Source organism: Microtus ochrogaster, chromosome 5 (assembly GCF_000317375.1).
Source record: "Microtus ochrogaster isolate Prairie Vole_2 chromosome 5, MicOch1.0, whole genome shotgun sequence".
NCBI lineage: Eukaryota > Metazoa > Chordata > Mammalia > Rodentia > Cricetidae > Microtus > Microtus ochrogaster.
In genome coordinates, this window is record NC_022012.1 from 29693383 (window position 1) to 29710232 (window position 16850).

The 16850-nt window shown below is 46.1% G+C and overlaps 1 protein-coding gene across 1 annotated transcript; it reads right to left on the reverse strand.

Moving 5' to 3' along the window:
- Positions 1-593: 593 nt before the first annotated feature.
- Positions 594-16816, reverse strand: Ddx25 (DEAD-box helicase 25). The gene is made up of 12 exons (XM_005347025.2): positions 16632-16816; positions 15996-16062; positions 15699-15743; positions 14920-15055; positions 14269-14361; positions 14058-14160; positions 12540-12654; positions 11093-11270; positions 4529-4766; positions 3599-3761; positions 2383-2571; positions 594-1064 (listed from the first exon to the last, which is right to left on the reverse strand). The coding sequence occupies exons 1-12, from the start codon at positions 16692-16694 to the stop codon at positions 1003-1005; spliced, it is 1452 nt and encodes a 483-aa protein (XP_005347082.1). The 5' UTR covers positions 16695-16816; the 3' UTR covers positions 594-1002.
- Between the last annotated feature and the right edge of the window lie 34 nt (positions 16817-16850).

Here is a 16850-nt window from a genome sequence, read left to right on the forward strand (position 1 = left end):
TGATTCCCTGACATATTACTTCTGGGTTTATTTTGCTTTTGTTTAATTTTTTGGTGAATTTGTATGATGCACGCATGTATGGGGTGTGCATGTGTGCGTCTGTGTGTATGCATGTGAGCGCAGGTGCTTGTGGATGCACGCATGTATGGGGTATGCATGTGTGTGTCTGTGTGTATGCATGTGCATGTGAGTGCAGGTGCTTGCGGGCATGTTTCCGAGGCACTGTCTCTTACTGCATTAGGAGCTTGCCATTTCAGTGAGTTCCTATATCTATTGTCTCCGGCTCCCAACTCTGTCTGGCCTTTCTGTGGGGGCTAAGGATGTACACTCAGACTCTCATGCCTGCACAAACACACAGCCAGCACGCTACCCTCTGAGCCGCAGCTCCCCAGGTCCTCGCTTCTTGCTTTTGAAACCTTCACTGCCCATTTTTGGGAAATATCTATAATAAAGCCATATTTTCAAAGACTATGATATGACATGACAGAATAAATCCTAATTTGAAGACAGTTAACAAGCAGAAGAGGGAAAGATTCTGAAATTCTGGATGTCACTTAAAATATTAAAAGGTAAAATACTCTCTCAGAAAATTTTAAAGTATACTTTTCACCTGAGACCATGGGGCAGGAAGGGGGAAATTAATATGCAGAAAGGGCAAGGTGCAGCGAGGCCTGACAATGGGTGGCTTCTGTCTCCAGCTGGAATTCTAAAATCAGTGATGTTCTACTGCCCCCTCGTGGCCAGGTTCATAAGTAGCTCAAAGGAGATGGTTCCTGAAGAGAGAAGATGCACTCTTGAGTTCTTATTTAGAATGGTCACGTGCTTTGAATCAAATTGATTCAAAAAGACCTCAGGTCTTAGAATGAAGAGTATCATGACATTTATTTTTTCATCTGTGACATTTTCACCTTGACAGAGCCTCAACATAGAAAATTATCTTCAAAACCTGCTGGAGCATTCTCACACAAACTAGGAGAGCCCACAAACAACAAAGGCCTTTCTTCAGTATTCGATCTTTTCAATCTCATCCAAGTCTTCTGGGTCAAGCTGCTTAATATTGCTATCTGAAAGAACAAAGAGAAAGGAAGCAGTCTCAGCCCAGGTCCTAAATGCAAGTTCATGCGAGCCAGCGAAAACAGTGACACCTTTGAAGATAACCCGTTTCTAACTAAGCAGGGTGTGGTGGCAGCGCATGCCTTTAATTCCAGCACTCAGGAGTCAGAGGCAGGTGGATCTCTGTGTGGCCAGCCAGGTCTACATAGTGAGTTCCAGGACAGCCAGGTCTACATAGTGAGACTCTGTCTCAACAAACAAACAAACAAACAAACAAACACTTGCTCCTGTGACATTCTGTAGAGAAAGCCCAGGACAAGTGACACATCAAATAGTTGACCCACATACAATAACACAGCACAGATAGACTGGATGGAGAAAGTACATGTCCAGATACTTGAGAAAAAGAGGCTATGCCAACAGTGAGAAAAGCTGGGGAGGATCACGCCTCCCCACTGTAGTTACTTAAGAGTTAACATGGCAGCGGTGGCCTGCATGGACCCTTATCTCCTAGCCACTCCAGGGAATGTAAGATGGGATGCCTAAGCAATCCTTTAGAGGGTCAGTGGGATGTGCATCAGTCAGCCTGAAATTCTACCCCAAATGTTCTATGAGTCCACTTCCTGGGGAGGGTGCCCACTGCTAACAACAAAGGCTCAGGAAAACGGCACTTACTGCCTTTCTGCCACGCTTCCCGCTCACATCTATGCTCTCTTGGGCTTGGAGTAATTTTGCTTGTTTGTTTCAAGACGAATTCTTACTACGTGGCTCTGCCTGTCCTGGAACTCACTATGCAGACCAGGCTGCCTCTGCCTCCCGAGTACTGGGATTAAAGGCGTGTGCCAGTACACTTGATTTTTGCTGGTGAGGGGGTACAACTACTGGGTGATATAACCCTTGAGGCTCCTGTGAGGGCATTCTTCCAGTTGTGGGGCCCAGTTGGCTAGCTGAGGCTGCTTGTTTAGGGGTGGGGCTGGGGAAGGGTTGCAAAGCTCAAGTCAGGACTTTTGAGCGTCAGAGAGTGCAAGACAAGAGAAGGAGAAACTATGAAAGTGGAAATTGGGAGACAATAGATCCTAAAGGAGTTAATTACTTTGTGGTACTGCTCTATGGGCTGCAGAGTGAGCTCATGTGACTTCTACTTGACATATACAACTTCTGCTTAACCACAAAGGAATTATGTGTTTACTTGCCCACGTTATGACTCTCATCCTATGAATTAGAAGCGATTCCCTCACAACCTCTGCTCTACACAGCCCCTCTCTGCCCTCATGGCTGGTATGAGTAAGTCTGTGGGTCCCACTGCGCATGTGAAAGCCTGCTACTTACTGAAGTGGTCCTGTATTTTCATGAGCAGTGGCAGTTTATCCACTTCAATCATGTTGAAGGCGAGACCTTTTTTCCCAAAGCGTCCTGTCCGCCCTATACGGTGGAGGTAGGTCTCATAGTCTGGTTCTTCTGACTGGTTTATAGGAAGGTCAAAGTTCACAACGATGGTGACCTGCTTCACATCAATTCCTAGGAGAAGAAAGGCACTATGGTGTCTTGCAATAATTTCTTCAAGACAAACCCACCAAAAACTGTCTTTGCCAAAGGAATTCTCACAAGTGGGTCATAACACAGATCAGTCTGCTTGCACACTCGGTGCCTGTGCTGCTCGGTAAGGATGCTAAATCTGCGGAAATCTAAACAGTCACAAGTCACGGATGTGTATAGGCGAGCAGGGAAACGGAAGACAGAGACCCTCGCCAAGCTCCTACCAATCTGTGGCGCTAGGTGCCCTGCAGGCTCCTAGGTCCATGGTCTCACCCATTATGGGGTGCAGCTCAACTCTACTCCATGACTGGGTTCGCATCAGGTCTTTTTCATCTCTGCCCCAGCCGTTACCACCTCCACATTCCATTCCATGCCACAATGCTTTTCCCTCTGTCTCTTCTCCCACTTCTCTAAAGTCTCACAGGATGGGCACCACAGCCATGTCCAGGGCACTTGGGCCACACCCAGAACATACACTCCTCCAGCCATCCAGCCATGCACAGGCTCACCTCATCCTCATGTTCAGCTCCAGTTACACAGGCAGCCATTTTCCAAAGCCGCTGTATTTCCCTACCCAGCTAAACTGTTCTCCAGGCTGGTGACGTGGCTCAGTGGTAGAGCTCCCACCTTGCAAGCACAGGGTCCGGGGTTCAATACCAGCATTAAGAACTAAGCTGAACTACCTTCCTTCCTTCAATACTTTTCAACCCTCGTGCTGCCTAGGATACCTCTATGCTCTCTGGGCCTTCCATCCCCACGCTGACAGGCTGCCCTCTCTGCTCCGAGCCTTCTACTGCCGCATGTAGCCAGCATCATGTGAGGTGGACACATAGCCACAGAGGCTACACACTATATGATGCAACTCAGGCATTAGTCTGAGACAGAGAAATACTGAAATCTCATCAACAGCTGCCAGAGGCAACGTGCTGGGAGGAGATAGGGCAATGTTGGGGGGTGGCAGGCTCTGAGTTTGATTGTCACTTCACAGTGACACCCAACTCTCACATACCTCGAGCACAGACATTGGTTGTTATCAGAACTTTCTCTTTCCCGTCTCGGAACCTCTGGATGATGGAAGCTCGCTGCTCCACCGTGAGTTCTCCGCTCAGCAAGGACACCTGGTGGCCATCCTGCATCATTTCCACAGTCAGCCACTTGGCGTTGCGACGGGTCTGGGGGAGACAGAACAGCAGCAGGTCAAAGCAGACCTGGGATGCTCACGGGTGTAGGGTGAAAGCTGCGGAGGGGTTTTGTTTCCCCCCCTTCTCTAAGTCTTGCAAGAAGCCTTAGACTGTGGCATGGCATTCTCTGCAATTCTAAGAATCATATTCTGTCAACCTGACCAAGCTTTGGCCTTCTTTTCCACAAACTGAAGCCAAAACCAAACCAACAAACACTACAAGAGTTCTTTGCAGGAGCCATGCGATTACCATCTTTACGTACAGGATAAAATAGCTCCCCCATTTCTGCGTCTTCATCATCAGCATCGTTTTTGTTAAATGGAACAAGAAAACAACTGCAAAGCCAAGACACTGCCAAGTTTCCATGGCTGTCCTGGGGCAGCAGAGAGCAGCAGAGAGCAGGAGCCATGTCTCAACAACCTGCTCACAAGGCTTAGCATGTTCACATGGTAGGGACGAAAATAAAACACATGAACATGAAGTGTCAGACAGGAAAAAGAAAACACAACCCCCCCATAAAACCTCAAGCCATGTGTGGAGGTGTCAGCAGCAGGGCTTCTGAAAGGGACCTTTATTTAAGATCCCATCCCATCAGTCAACCTTCCTAAGTTCTGCCCTGAAACTGGAGATTCTACTCAAAGTTGTTCTGAGGGTTAAAATGAACATGGAGCCTGGCTAGATGGCATGTATTCCTAGTACCGTCTCCCCTCTGCTCGTGTGGGATCTGTCCATGGCAAAGACACAGGCAGCAGGCTTGCCTGGCAGAAGATGATGGCTTGGCCAATGGTGATGCCACCATAGATGTTACACAGGGCTTGATACTTGTCTTTTCTGTTTTCACACAACACATAATACTGTCGGATGTTGTTTAGGGTCAGTTCCTCTTTTCGTAACTTGATAACATTGGGGTCAGGAATGATCCGTTCCGCAAACTGCCACACAGAGTCCTCGAAGGTCGCGGAGAAGAGGAGCATCTGGCATTCGGAGGGTAAGGCTCTGGAAGAGAAAGGAAGGTGGCCGTCACCCAGCTAGCAGGCTGTCGCCCTTCAAGCCCCCGGCATCAGCTGCTCTGTGCACACTTGTAGCATATGTGGTGCCGTGTGCCGTGATCAGCTCCACCTTTACACCACAAGTCAAGCAGCCTGTCCCTATCTGCCACCAAGAATCTGGAAAAATATATATGGAATGTGAATCTCAGAGCCAAGTTCAGACATGCAGCCGGGAGGGTCGGCAGTCACGCCCATCTCCTCCTACTGAAGAGTCAGGAGTCTCACACCGGCACATCTGAAGGGGATGGAGTGAACCACTTGTTTTAACAACCAGAAGAAGGGAATCAGAACAGGGGTGGGGAGCAACCAACACAAGTGCTCCAATTATTATACAGTATCCTCCTGAGCAGGAAATAGAAGGGGCCTTTTCAGAAGCCCCGTTCGACTACTAAATCTTGAGTTCTGACTCATTTACTTTACAACATAAACACATTAACTTACTGGTTAGAGGGTAGCAAGAGGGGAGTCTCTCTTGATCTCTGGCCATAGTGAATGGCTGGATCCCTCACTTCAGCAGATAAACACTTACTACCAGGAGACTAGTGCAAAAATTCCATATTTGGAGCTATGAGCCTTAATAGTAGGTGGAGATAAGTCACGTGGCTAAAGGGAGTGAACCAAATGAAAGCATGCATACTTCCTGGTAGCCTCTTCTCACCCAGACTGCCAGCAGTCGAGCTCTGCCACCTGGAAGGAGACCTGAACACCATACATCTCTACTCCAATGCCCCCGTATGACAATCCCCCTAATGTAAAGCTTTCAAGGTATCGACCTTGAGAGCTGGCTACTGCAATTTAGTCTCTCAGATTATGGAAGAGAAGCAAGGTCAACCTTTGTGAAAGGCAGATGCAGCAAACAAACCAGGCAAGCAGCCAGTTTAGACAATGTTGTAAACTCAGAATTGGAGTAGGTGGGCCATCTGTCTATGTGTTACTCTCATTGGTTAATAAAGAAACTGCCTTGGCTTTTTGATAGGGCAGGATTCAGATAGGTGGAGTAGACAGAACAGAATGCTGGGAGAAAGAAAGCAGAGTCAGGCAGACGCCATGATTCCCCTTCCCAAGATGGACGCTGGCTAGACTCATGCCGGTAAGCCACGACCTCATGGTGGCATACAGATTATTAGATATGTGAGAGTTAGCCAATAAGAGGCTAGAACCAATAGACCAGGCAGTGTTTAAATGAATACAGTTTCCGTGTAATTATTTCAGGTGTAAACTAGCTGGGGAGCTGGGATCCCAGCGGGAATGCAGCCCGCCGCTCCTTTTGCAACACAGAATAGACAAAATAGCAGCAACAATACCCTACAAAAATACTGAAATTAGTACCCTCAGTGAGGGAAGGTAGGTGCTGCATCCAGAACACAAGAACAGGAAGTGGTGGAAAAGAACTAGGAAATACCACCAGTAGGATCCAGACAGGAAAAAGAAAGCCAGAGACTGCATTTTAACCTCAGACAGGGGAAGTGCACAACAAACACAGATGAACACAGTACCTGGAGGAATGCGTTGAGAGGTCAGTGTGGAGACGGACTTGTAAGCTTAGAGAGAGAAAGGCAGTGCCTCCAAACTTTTACATGTGGCTTCCTCAAGGGCTGAGTGCTGCTGTGAATACAGTAGCCCCTCCGTTACCTCAGCCATAGCACCCAAATGAGCATGCGTCACCGTGTTGTCCCTGGCATCCATTTCCATGACATGGAGTAGCTGCAGCCCAAGGCTTACAGTGCAGTGTCTTACTGTGGCCTGAGGCCCCGTCTGGGTTGTGTAACTGAACATGGGGACTGTGAAATAGGTTGCAACAATGAATTCAAAGGCAAACACGTCATGAACCCGCGTTGTTTCTAGCAGAGCTTGCCTGGGTTGCACAGTGCAACTTCACTGCAGTCTTGGCTCTTGTGCTGTGTTTGCCACTGAGGCTATACAAACTATCAGCAAGTGCTGCTGGAGACACTTGGCTCAGACTGGTCACTACTGTATATATTGTACATTGTATGTGGATGAGGGCCCTACACAGCTTTCTGTTCTCACAGAGATATCCGCAGCATGGTCTCAAGTCAGTATGCTGTAACTGCTGGGTGGTTTGACTTTAAAAACTGCTTAAGTTGCTGACTTCAGTTTCATTAAGAAAAAAAAAAATCATAACTGTGGTTTGGAATTAGGAAAAATTTCTAACAATTTCCAAAATGGTGTGAAACACATTTCCACTGCTTGTATTAAATACTTACAAAAAGAGGTACTTCCAGCATTGGCAATTTAAACACAGCAACTCTAGAAAATACTGAATAAGCTTTGTTTCAGACAATATTTCATTCTTGATATAAAAGGCACACCTATCTCATCATTATGCAAATTTATCACTAATGATAAAATTATATGCTTACTAAAAACTTTTAAAATAAATCTATTTATTTTTAGTAAATGCTTGACATGTATACTTATTCCATGCACCTAGATATTATGCACAGAGCAGACACGGGTCTGCACCCAGTCCTCTGAGTATATATTAAAGCTTTCAGCTTAATGTTTTTATGGGACTCCTGTGTGTGAGAACAAGTGGGTCTCTGACTCTGGTACCTGCTCTTCTGTCTCTTTTCCTCCTGTTGGGTCACCATGTCCAATTTTGATATGAAAGTTTTTCTTCACCTTGTTGTATTTTATTTTGTCAAGCTTAGTTTCTAGTGAGAGACAGAAAGGGAGTGGATCTGGAGGAGCAGGGAATGGGGAGGAACTTGGAGGAGTGAAGGAAAAGGAAACTATAATCAGGATATACTGTAAGAGAAAATAAAATAAAGGGTTGGGGGAGACCCGTTTATAGGCCTAAATAAAACATTCTGGGAGCAAAAACAAAGGCCGAAGAACTGGTAACAGAGAACACAGCTTTCGGTGTGAGAGTTGATTCTTCTAAATCTGTGTCAGACATGTAATCCCATGCTACACCAAATCCCAGCAACAAAAACATGCCCCTGTTAAGCATGCTGGCTCACACCTGTAGTCTCAGCATTTAGGAGGCTGAAATAGTAGGATTGTCATGAGTTTGAGAATAAGCTGGATATAGATACTTAGTCCTAGATCAGCTCAGGCTACAGCAACAAAGTCCTTCTCAACACACACACACACACACACATACACAGTGTAAGATACTAAAATTTTAAAATGGAGATGATATCTATGAACTTTTCATAAAACAAAAGACAGGTTTGCTCACATCTCATTCAAACATAAACTAATGGTAGAGTGTAAATATAAATTCTGTCAAATTCTATTCATCCCACAAACTCCGTACCAAACAAAACAAGAATGGTCCTAACAGCTACATGTCTTGCATAATTAGCACCTGACATCTTAAAAAGCACACAGTATCTGACCCTGATTATTGAGCCTTTCATTCTCCAAGTTTGGGCCACTTTTCAGTTTAAAGTTCACACGCAGTTAAGATCTTTAGCTATGAGGACATGTGCTCACGTGGTGACAATACTTTTGGTGGCTCTGGAAAGATGTACAATGGGTGAAAGATGTCCTTCTCCAAACTGGAAACACAGTGAGAAGGGGAACAGAGAATGGGTCACCTGGAAACAGAAATGGCACCCTGCTTTAGTAACACATGTGTAATTATTTCCATTTTTAATGCTTCTTATTTGCAATGACTGTGTCCTACACTGGCTTTCTCAACAGTTGGTCATTCTATGAAAAGAAACAACTTCTGAGAATTTCCAAAACTTGCAAGCACAATGTTCGATAATAAAAGTCAACAAACTCCAGTGAGAAATATCAGGATACGGAGGTGGCAGGAGACCCAGTGGAAGGCTAAGGACAAGGTCTGGGAGAGCAGGGTGACACCAAACCTTTCAGCCACAGAAGCAGACGCTCACAGGGATAATTATATATAAAGTTACCCCAGAAAACTGTTTTGTTTTCAATAAGCATCTGAAATTGGAGGAAGAATGGTTTTTGTTTTTTGTTTTTTGAGACAGGGTTTCTCTGTGGTTTTGGAGCCTGTCCTGGAACTAGCTCTGTAGACCAGGCTGGTCTTGAACTCACAGAGATCCGCCTGCCTCTGCCTCCCGAGTGCTGGGATTAAAGGCGTGCGCCACCACCGCCTTTAATACAGGATTCCTATGCAATAAATACCAGTCAAAAACCAGGTTTACAAGACAATAAAAACATGCCAAGACACATACAAGCAAAAAAACCAAACCATGAACTTCTTATATGCTTTAGAAAAAGAGACCAGAAAATACAACCCAGCACATTAGGGAGATGACACAAGCACTCAGGAACTGGGAGATGCAAGGCAGCCAATGAACCAACAGCACAGCCATGATTCAACTACACAGCAGGCCTGGACACCCACACAGGCAGGAGAGGGAGACCCTGAGATACAGAAGTCAGTGGATTAAAGGCATGATTTGAGGCCTCATGGTCTTTCCTCCATCCACTCTGGCATGTCTCCTACTGCGGTCCTCGCTAAACTCCTGTTGATGCAGTCTTGTCAGTGATGCTTTGTGGGTGTAGCTTTTGACATTACTAGGAAACACAGTATCACAGCAGACTACCTGTTCCTTGGACTCTTACGGCCTCTTCCCCCCTCTTCCTCAGCAATCTCTGAGCCTTAGATTTCTGTAGAGGTATCCAATGGGACTTGGCTCTACAACTACATTTTGATCAGCTGTGGTTTTCTATAATGCTTTCTGTCTGCTGCAAAGAGAAAGTTTCCTGGGGTGAGGACCACAGGTATCTGAGGGTGAAGCCCTATACAAAGCACTACAGACAGCAAGCAATGCTGAGAGCAGGAGAACAGCCTTCCCCAGGGCAGAGTGCACCAATTGGTTGCCCAGTACCAAATGGTCAGCCCTGAAAACACACATACAGGTAACATTTCGCAGAGCAAGCAGGTTTTGCTAAGGAAGGTGTGTACAAACATATACATACATGTATCTAACAACAATTAAAAATAGAGGCCATGGATTTGAAAGAGAGTAAAGAGGGGTACATGGATGGTTTGGAGGGAGGAAAGCAAAGGAGGAAATAATGTAATCAGATTATAATCTCGAACATAAAAGAAATAATTAAACACTTTAAACATAAAAAGCATGATTTGACTATGTGAAGAAACCACTTGCATATGACACGCATGACAGAATGGTTAGGGAAAAGCTAAAAATCCTTACACGGGGATAATGCACAGGAAAAAGGCAATAGACAACAACTCTAGAGGAAAACTTGTACAATAAAAAATAATACTAACACAACCATGCTGGGCCCAGCAGTGAACAGTGCCTGTGTTCACATGCGTGTGCTTAGAAGGATATAAACAGGGTTGGCACAGTCAAACTCTTAGGATTTAAGCACTGAGAGGAAACGGAATGGACAAGGGTTGTAGTTTAAAAGAATTCAGGCCTACTTTCTACACTGAGAAGACAAAGACTTTACATCAGGTAACAGTAAGGTGAGCATATTATTTAAGATCTGAAGATCGACATCAGAAAAGACAGACATGTTCTCGGGACTGAGCAGGTGGGGACTGTTGCTCTCATAATCAGACTTTCAATAAAGTTGAATTTAAAATTGAGTAAATACTACTTTCTCCCCCTTGAGACTGGGTTTCTCTGTGGGTTTCTTCTGGCTATCCTGGAACTTGCTTTGTAAATCAAACTGGCCTCCAACTCACAGAGATCCACCTGCCTCTGCCTCCTGAGTGCTAGGATTAAAGGCGTGAGCCACCACCTTAACTTTATTAAGAAAGAAAGGAACAAAAAAGAGCAATGCGGATTCTTAACTTCCCTCTCCAAATCTCAATGCAGTTAAGTGTGAGAAGGCCCAGAACTGTGTTATCGGAAGCCCTTCGGGTGATCTGACAGAGAAATTGGGGAAACAGATGATTCACTTACAACTTAGAAGCAGGGCCAGACCTGCTCCAGCACCACGTGCTTTCTATTCTAGCTCATTAGCCACCACGCCTCCAGCAGCCTTCAGCAGATTCCAATTGGATTCTTCTCGGGGTATAAACATGACTGGCAACACTTGGTGTGATCCAGGACACACACTTCACCTGTAGGCCTGTACTCCAACAAAAGTACGGCAGAGGGGCATACCACAGGGTGAAGGCAGGCACTGTAGCAGTCTGAGGGGTCCCTGAGCTGCTGAAAACCCAAAGTCAGTCCGAAGGTGAAGACGGCAAGAAATCAAGCAATGGAAGTGATTAGGAAGGGCAGACAAACAAAACTGATCATTTAGCCTGAAAATCCAGGAGGAACGGATGAACGTGAAGATTACCTTTGGATACGAATACTCTGATCTGAGAATCCTTGGGTGTCAATCATCACATCTGCTTCATCCAGGACAAATACACGGATCTTAGTCAAATCAATCAATTTTCGCTTGAAACACCAATCTAGGACAGTCCCAGGAGTACCAATTATAATCTGTTTGGTGACTTCAGTGCCCCTAGGAACTGTGGAGAAAAGGGTTTTAAGTGTTCCTGTAGATAAAAACAGCTCGACTCACTGTCACAGGGCACAGGCCAGGGTGATATGATATAGTGCTTGGTGGTGAGAGAAATACAGCATCGTTTCCCAAGTGCAAACCCCGAGGGGCATGGATGCATTTAGATGCTGCAGAATTTTAGGATGGGTTCCAGAGTTCTAAGGTTATTGTAATAATAGTCCTATATATTTGATGGTGCTCCGTGGTCATTTACAAAGCTGTGCTTTGATAAAATGGATACTGTGACATTCTGTAAGCCCAGCCATTCAGAAAGCTGAAGTGAGGTGATCTCTTGCTCACGTAAGTTCAAGACCAACCGGCCTGGGCAACACAGTGAGACATTGTCTCAAAAAAACCAAAACCAAAACAAAATAAAACAACAACCCAACCCCTCCCCAATGAAACAAAAACCAACCAAACAACAACAAAAACAAAATCAAAAGCAAATAAACAAAACCACAGTCCACATTTCTATTGACCCAGGGAACTAATGGCATGGCTAAGGGGACACTGGTTAGGTGTGGCAGTACAGGAAAAGATGCCAGTTGTTCTGGAGACTGCAGTAGGGGTGACGCGCACAGCCAGTCTGTCACTGCATGAACTGAGAGACCCCATTCAGCTACAGGAGCTGGGGGACACTCAGGGTGAGAGCACTTAGCTAGCATGCCCGTGGCCCAGTGTCTATCTCCGGCACCCCAAATCAAAACCAAACCCTCCAAACAACAAAGCCTTTCCAAATGGGAATTAACAAAAATATTCAGTAATAATCTAGATGCAAAAAACACGTGATGCTGGGAAGCCAGTCGGAGGGTGGTGTGACGGGCTTCTGGGTTGTGAGCACACAAGGAAACAACCATGCAGATGATGCTCATGGGCTCAAGGGAGAGCAAAGACTAGCTCCTGTCCCCTCCTGGGGCAAAGCAGGGCAGACTTCCATCTCATCTTCGTCCTTTAACGTCTCAGTTTCCATGATAAGCATGTAGAATTTTAGTAAAAAATCTCCAATAAAACTTGTTTGGCACAAAACCATCAAGTCTCAAAAAGCAGACCATAAAAACAGCATCCTCTTTCAAGATGTGAACTTGTTTGCCCTCATTTTACGCCAGGCTGCACCAGTGCTTAAGCCTGGACTGCTTCATTGAGAGATATTTCCCCCACTTCAGAGGTGAGAAAGCAGAGGAGCTAGGTGTGAAGCCAGGATTTAACAAGTAGCCAAGACAGGCTGACTGGTACATACTTCGATTTCCTCGAATGGCATACATCACTTCAACATCCACACAGAATTTCCCCATCCTTTCAACCACACGGCCAGTCTGCAGAGCCAGTTCATAGGTGGGAGCCAGGCAGAGGCACTGTGAGACAGAAGAGGGGAGGGGGCAGGTTCATACAAGCCACTGTTCACATTGGAACCACAGTTAAAAGTTGTACAGGAAGAGTCACAGAAATGGCACTGAAGATTCTAGCTGATGAGACATTTTAAATCGAATATAATTTGGCAGTTGATAAGTAGCTGACAGGTTTGAGGTGAATACTAGGGGCATTGGAGCTGAAGGGAAAAGAAATGGTTACTTTATATACTTCTCTCTATGGGGCTATTTAGAAACGCAAGTTACTGGTCACTGTCTTTTGGTGGAGAGAGAAAGAGATGTAGCGAGCTGGGAGTCCATGAAGAAGGCATGACTAACCATAGCATACAACACCTATCACCTTCTACTTGCTCCTAAGAGTCTGCCTGTTCCGGCATGATCTGCTTTTAATCTATATTATAGATGCATAATCCTGCCAGGATAATATTTCCCTCCTATGCCCTCCCATAGAAATGGTGACTGTTGAATGAAGACGCCAGTGGAAGAAACTGATGATATTTAAAGTGTTCATGTTCAGGGTCTATGGTAGAGAAGGTAACTACCAAAGCACTGAAATAGCTTCCACACACATTTTCAAAACAAGGGCTCAAACATGGCCCTCTTGAATAATTTAATGAATACTAAAATCAATAACCTTATGTGGAAAGCACACTCCCTGGGCGTGGCCTCCATCACACACATCTACAATTTCTAGGAATCGCTGGCGGAGGGAAGGCTTTTTATCATATATGGGAAGTCAGCCCATGAAAGAACTTTTTGGTGCCCTTTGGAGGAAAAAGGGAAACAGTACCAGATTTCTTTTTTGTGAAAAAGAAATGAGGCCAGAACTGTGAGCTGGGTGCCTCAACCAGGCACTGTGATGATAGGAAGACACTCTGAGAAATGAGGGAATTGTATGCCTTTCTGACCCTACAGCTAAGCAGCCGCCATCACTACATGCCTACTTAAAACCAAGCATAGTGCTAAAAGGGTAGGTGACTTTAGGAGGAGAACACACACTTACACACTCAGTTATCATCCAATGCTTAATGAACTGTCTCTATGATCCAGGCACTGCGTGGGTGTGGGGAGTCCAGCATGAACGGGTCAATGAGCAGCCATGTCTTTAGAGAGATGGCTTTACAGGAAGGAAACAGATGCTGGGAAACGGACACTCAGCTAGGTGGGCAGCGATGGCGAGGCTGGGACTGGAGGCAGCTGGACTCTAAGGCTGGGGCTGGGCATCACTCGTTATTATTCCCATACTCTACCCAGGGCGCTAGGATTTTAGGAAGGAATGCCTAGTCTTCATTTTCCTGCAGTGACCCTAATATTTGCGGAAAGACCTGGCATTGCTGAAACGTTGCTGGCATGGCAGTCACAATGATTCCACCACCGCCCTTCCTTACCTGTGGGAACAGCTCCAAGGCATTCACTCTGCTGAGCATGGCTAAGACAAAGGCAGCTGTTTTCCCCGTTCCAGACTGGCTCTGTGCTATGAGGTTCTGGGGACTGTGAAACGGAGGAGAGGACTGGGTATAAACTGAGCACAAGATCCTGGGTATAAATAGAAGAAACCAAAACCAACCAACTTGGAAGACCACTACCCTGTAAACTCACGGATGTGCGAGCATCATCGGGAGGGCCATCTCTTGGATTTTGGATGGTCTGTTAAATCCCATTGCATAAATCCCTTTTAGTAACTCTTCCTTTCTGTAAAATAATATATAAACAGATGGATACATAGGTAGCTAAATAAATAAAATTCCCAGACATGCAAAGCCTCTGTGGTCAGCGTGTACCACATTCGGAAGTGTACACTTTGCAGCTGAGCACGGGGACTGTCCTCTGACACAGTGCCTGACAGAGCAACTTCAGGAGGATTTACTTTAGCTCATGGTTTGAGAAAGGGGAGGGGAGGGCTTATGGGTGAGAGAGTCAGGCTGCTGCTCTCACTGTGTGCTGCCGCTCGGCCGGCTTTCTCCTGCCCTACCTGTTCCTCAGAGACCCCAGCCCACCAGACAGTGCTGCCCACAAGCAGGATGCTCTTTCCTCCTCACCTCAACACCTTGAGTTATAGCTTAATGACATGTGATATTATACAATCTATTTGACTACAGCATACTAGAGAATAAACGGGATTCTGGTGGTTTTAGTGCCAGCATCCTAGTTAGTGCTTGCTGACATGAGCTTCTTAGGCACTAAGAGTTAAGGTACTCACAGCTGTAGCTAACACGCGCCTTCTTACGCACTAAGAGTCAAGGTACTCACAGCCGTAGTTCTTCAAAGGTTTTCACCGAGTAGAGTGGAGAGCTGGGATCCTTTTGTAAGACTTCCACTCGATGGCTGGATTCTACTAAGGACTGACGGATTAATTTGTTTAAGAGTGAATTGGCTGCCAAATCCACTAGAAAAGCAAAAATAAAAAAAAAAAGGCATCAAACCTCCTGAATGGCATCTAATTAACTGCTTTCTCCCACACAGTAAAGTATACAAAAAACAACTACAGCTTAGTCTCATCTTTCTTCTACAGAAAGTTCTAGAAGGAATTCCATAGCACCGAGAATGCCCTCTTTTACAAAGATCCAGTTTATTATGCTCTGTTGCACCAACCCCTGACCTTGAGCAAACCAACATCGAATCATGACAGGACCGAATAATTCTTCCTTGCAAAACTGAATATTCTTAACCCACTCCTTACAGTTTTCATCTTGTCTAAAGAAATACACCCCTCCTAACTTAGTATTTTTGTCTGATAGTATTCATTCAAAATAAAGCAAATGGCCGGGCGATGGTGGCGCACGCCTTTAATCCCAGCACTCGGGAGGCAGAGGCAGGCAGATCTCTGTGAGTTCGAGACCAGCCTGGTCTACAGAGCTAGTTCCAGGACAGGCTCCAAAGCCACAAAGAAACCCTGTCTCGAAAAACAAAAACAAAACAAAAATAAAGCAAAGACAGTGCTTTCCCAAAGCAATCCTATTCATTAACATTCCTGAAGTGATGATAAACGGAGCAACGCCAGAAAGCGCGTGCAAACAAACGTCTCTTACCTACATCGTCTTCTTCATCTTCCTCTTCAGCGTTAAGAGAGCCGTCTAAAATGGCAAAAGAGAAACAATGAATGTAAAGAAAAACGTTGAAAAGAAATACAGTGGACTCTTAAAATTTCTCACCGGTTTTATAGTGTATGCAGACAGAGTCACTTCTAGGGAGATACAGTGATTGGGAAGGTAGGGGACGGTTGTGCATGCAAAATTAAAGGAACAGAAGCTGTTTCAACTGGCAGATACTGGGGGAAAGCAAAGATGTTTAATTAAGAGAGTCTACTTTAGCCTAACAGCACTCACCTATGTTTGGGATTGTGGTACTTCTAATACCACGGAGGTTCTTTCTGGGGTGGACGAGATTTGAAAACTATTGAAAGGCACAAATTTCAACCAATGTTAGGAAGCAGGACATCAAGCAGCAAGCCTGGTGCTATCCTACAGCAGCGGGAGGGAAGACCACCCCAAACAGCTTCCTTTGCAATGTTAAGGATTAACGATTTCATCAGTCGGGCCACTGAACGAATTATCCTACAAAAGGGTGTGAGTTTCCAATCTCGTCTGGAGCTCTCTTAGTCTGAATATGGGCAGTACCTGGATGAAAGGTGGTTCACAACACCTACAAGGGAAAGGTGGCTACGAAGAAGGGAAACCTGCTAAATGGTGAAAATCAGGAGAGGAGAAAACTCAGCAGTGCTAGGACCAGCAGCTGTGTCCTCTATCTGTATTTCCAGGGGTCTTCGCCCTTTCAAACCCAAGGTCTGCCCTTCCTCTGCGAGGGTCCTTTCCCGTGGTCCTTCCACCCCTGCCCACACCTCCCCCATCACCTGACACCCCACTCCAAACGCCAGAGGGGCGCTCCCCCTCCCAGGGGACTTCCCTCGGGAGTCCTTGTTCTAGCTCCCGCCCGTGGGCCCTCCCCTGCTCAGCGGCGGTTACGTGGCTGTTTAGCCGCTCGTTCTCTGCCGCCCCAGCGTCGCCTCCCCAAAGTAACGACGCCATAGCTGTGGTCTCCGCTCTCGCCCCCGGCACGTGCTGCCGCCCCCGCGCGGGGAAGCGCCGGCTCGGCTCAGTGACCAATGGTTAGGCTTCGGGGCCGGCGTCCGCCTCGCGACCACCCGTGGCGCGGCGCACTGCGCAGGCGCGGGCCCAGCGCGG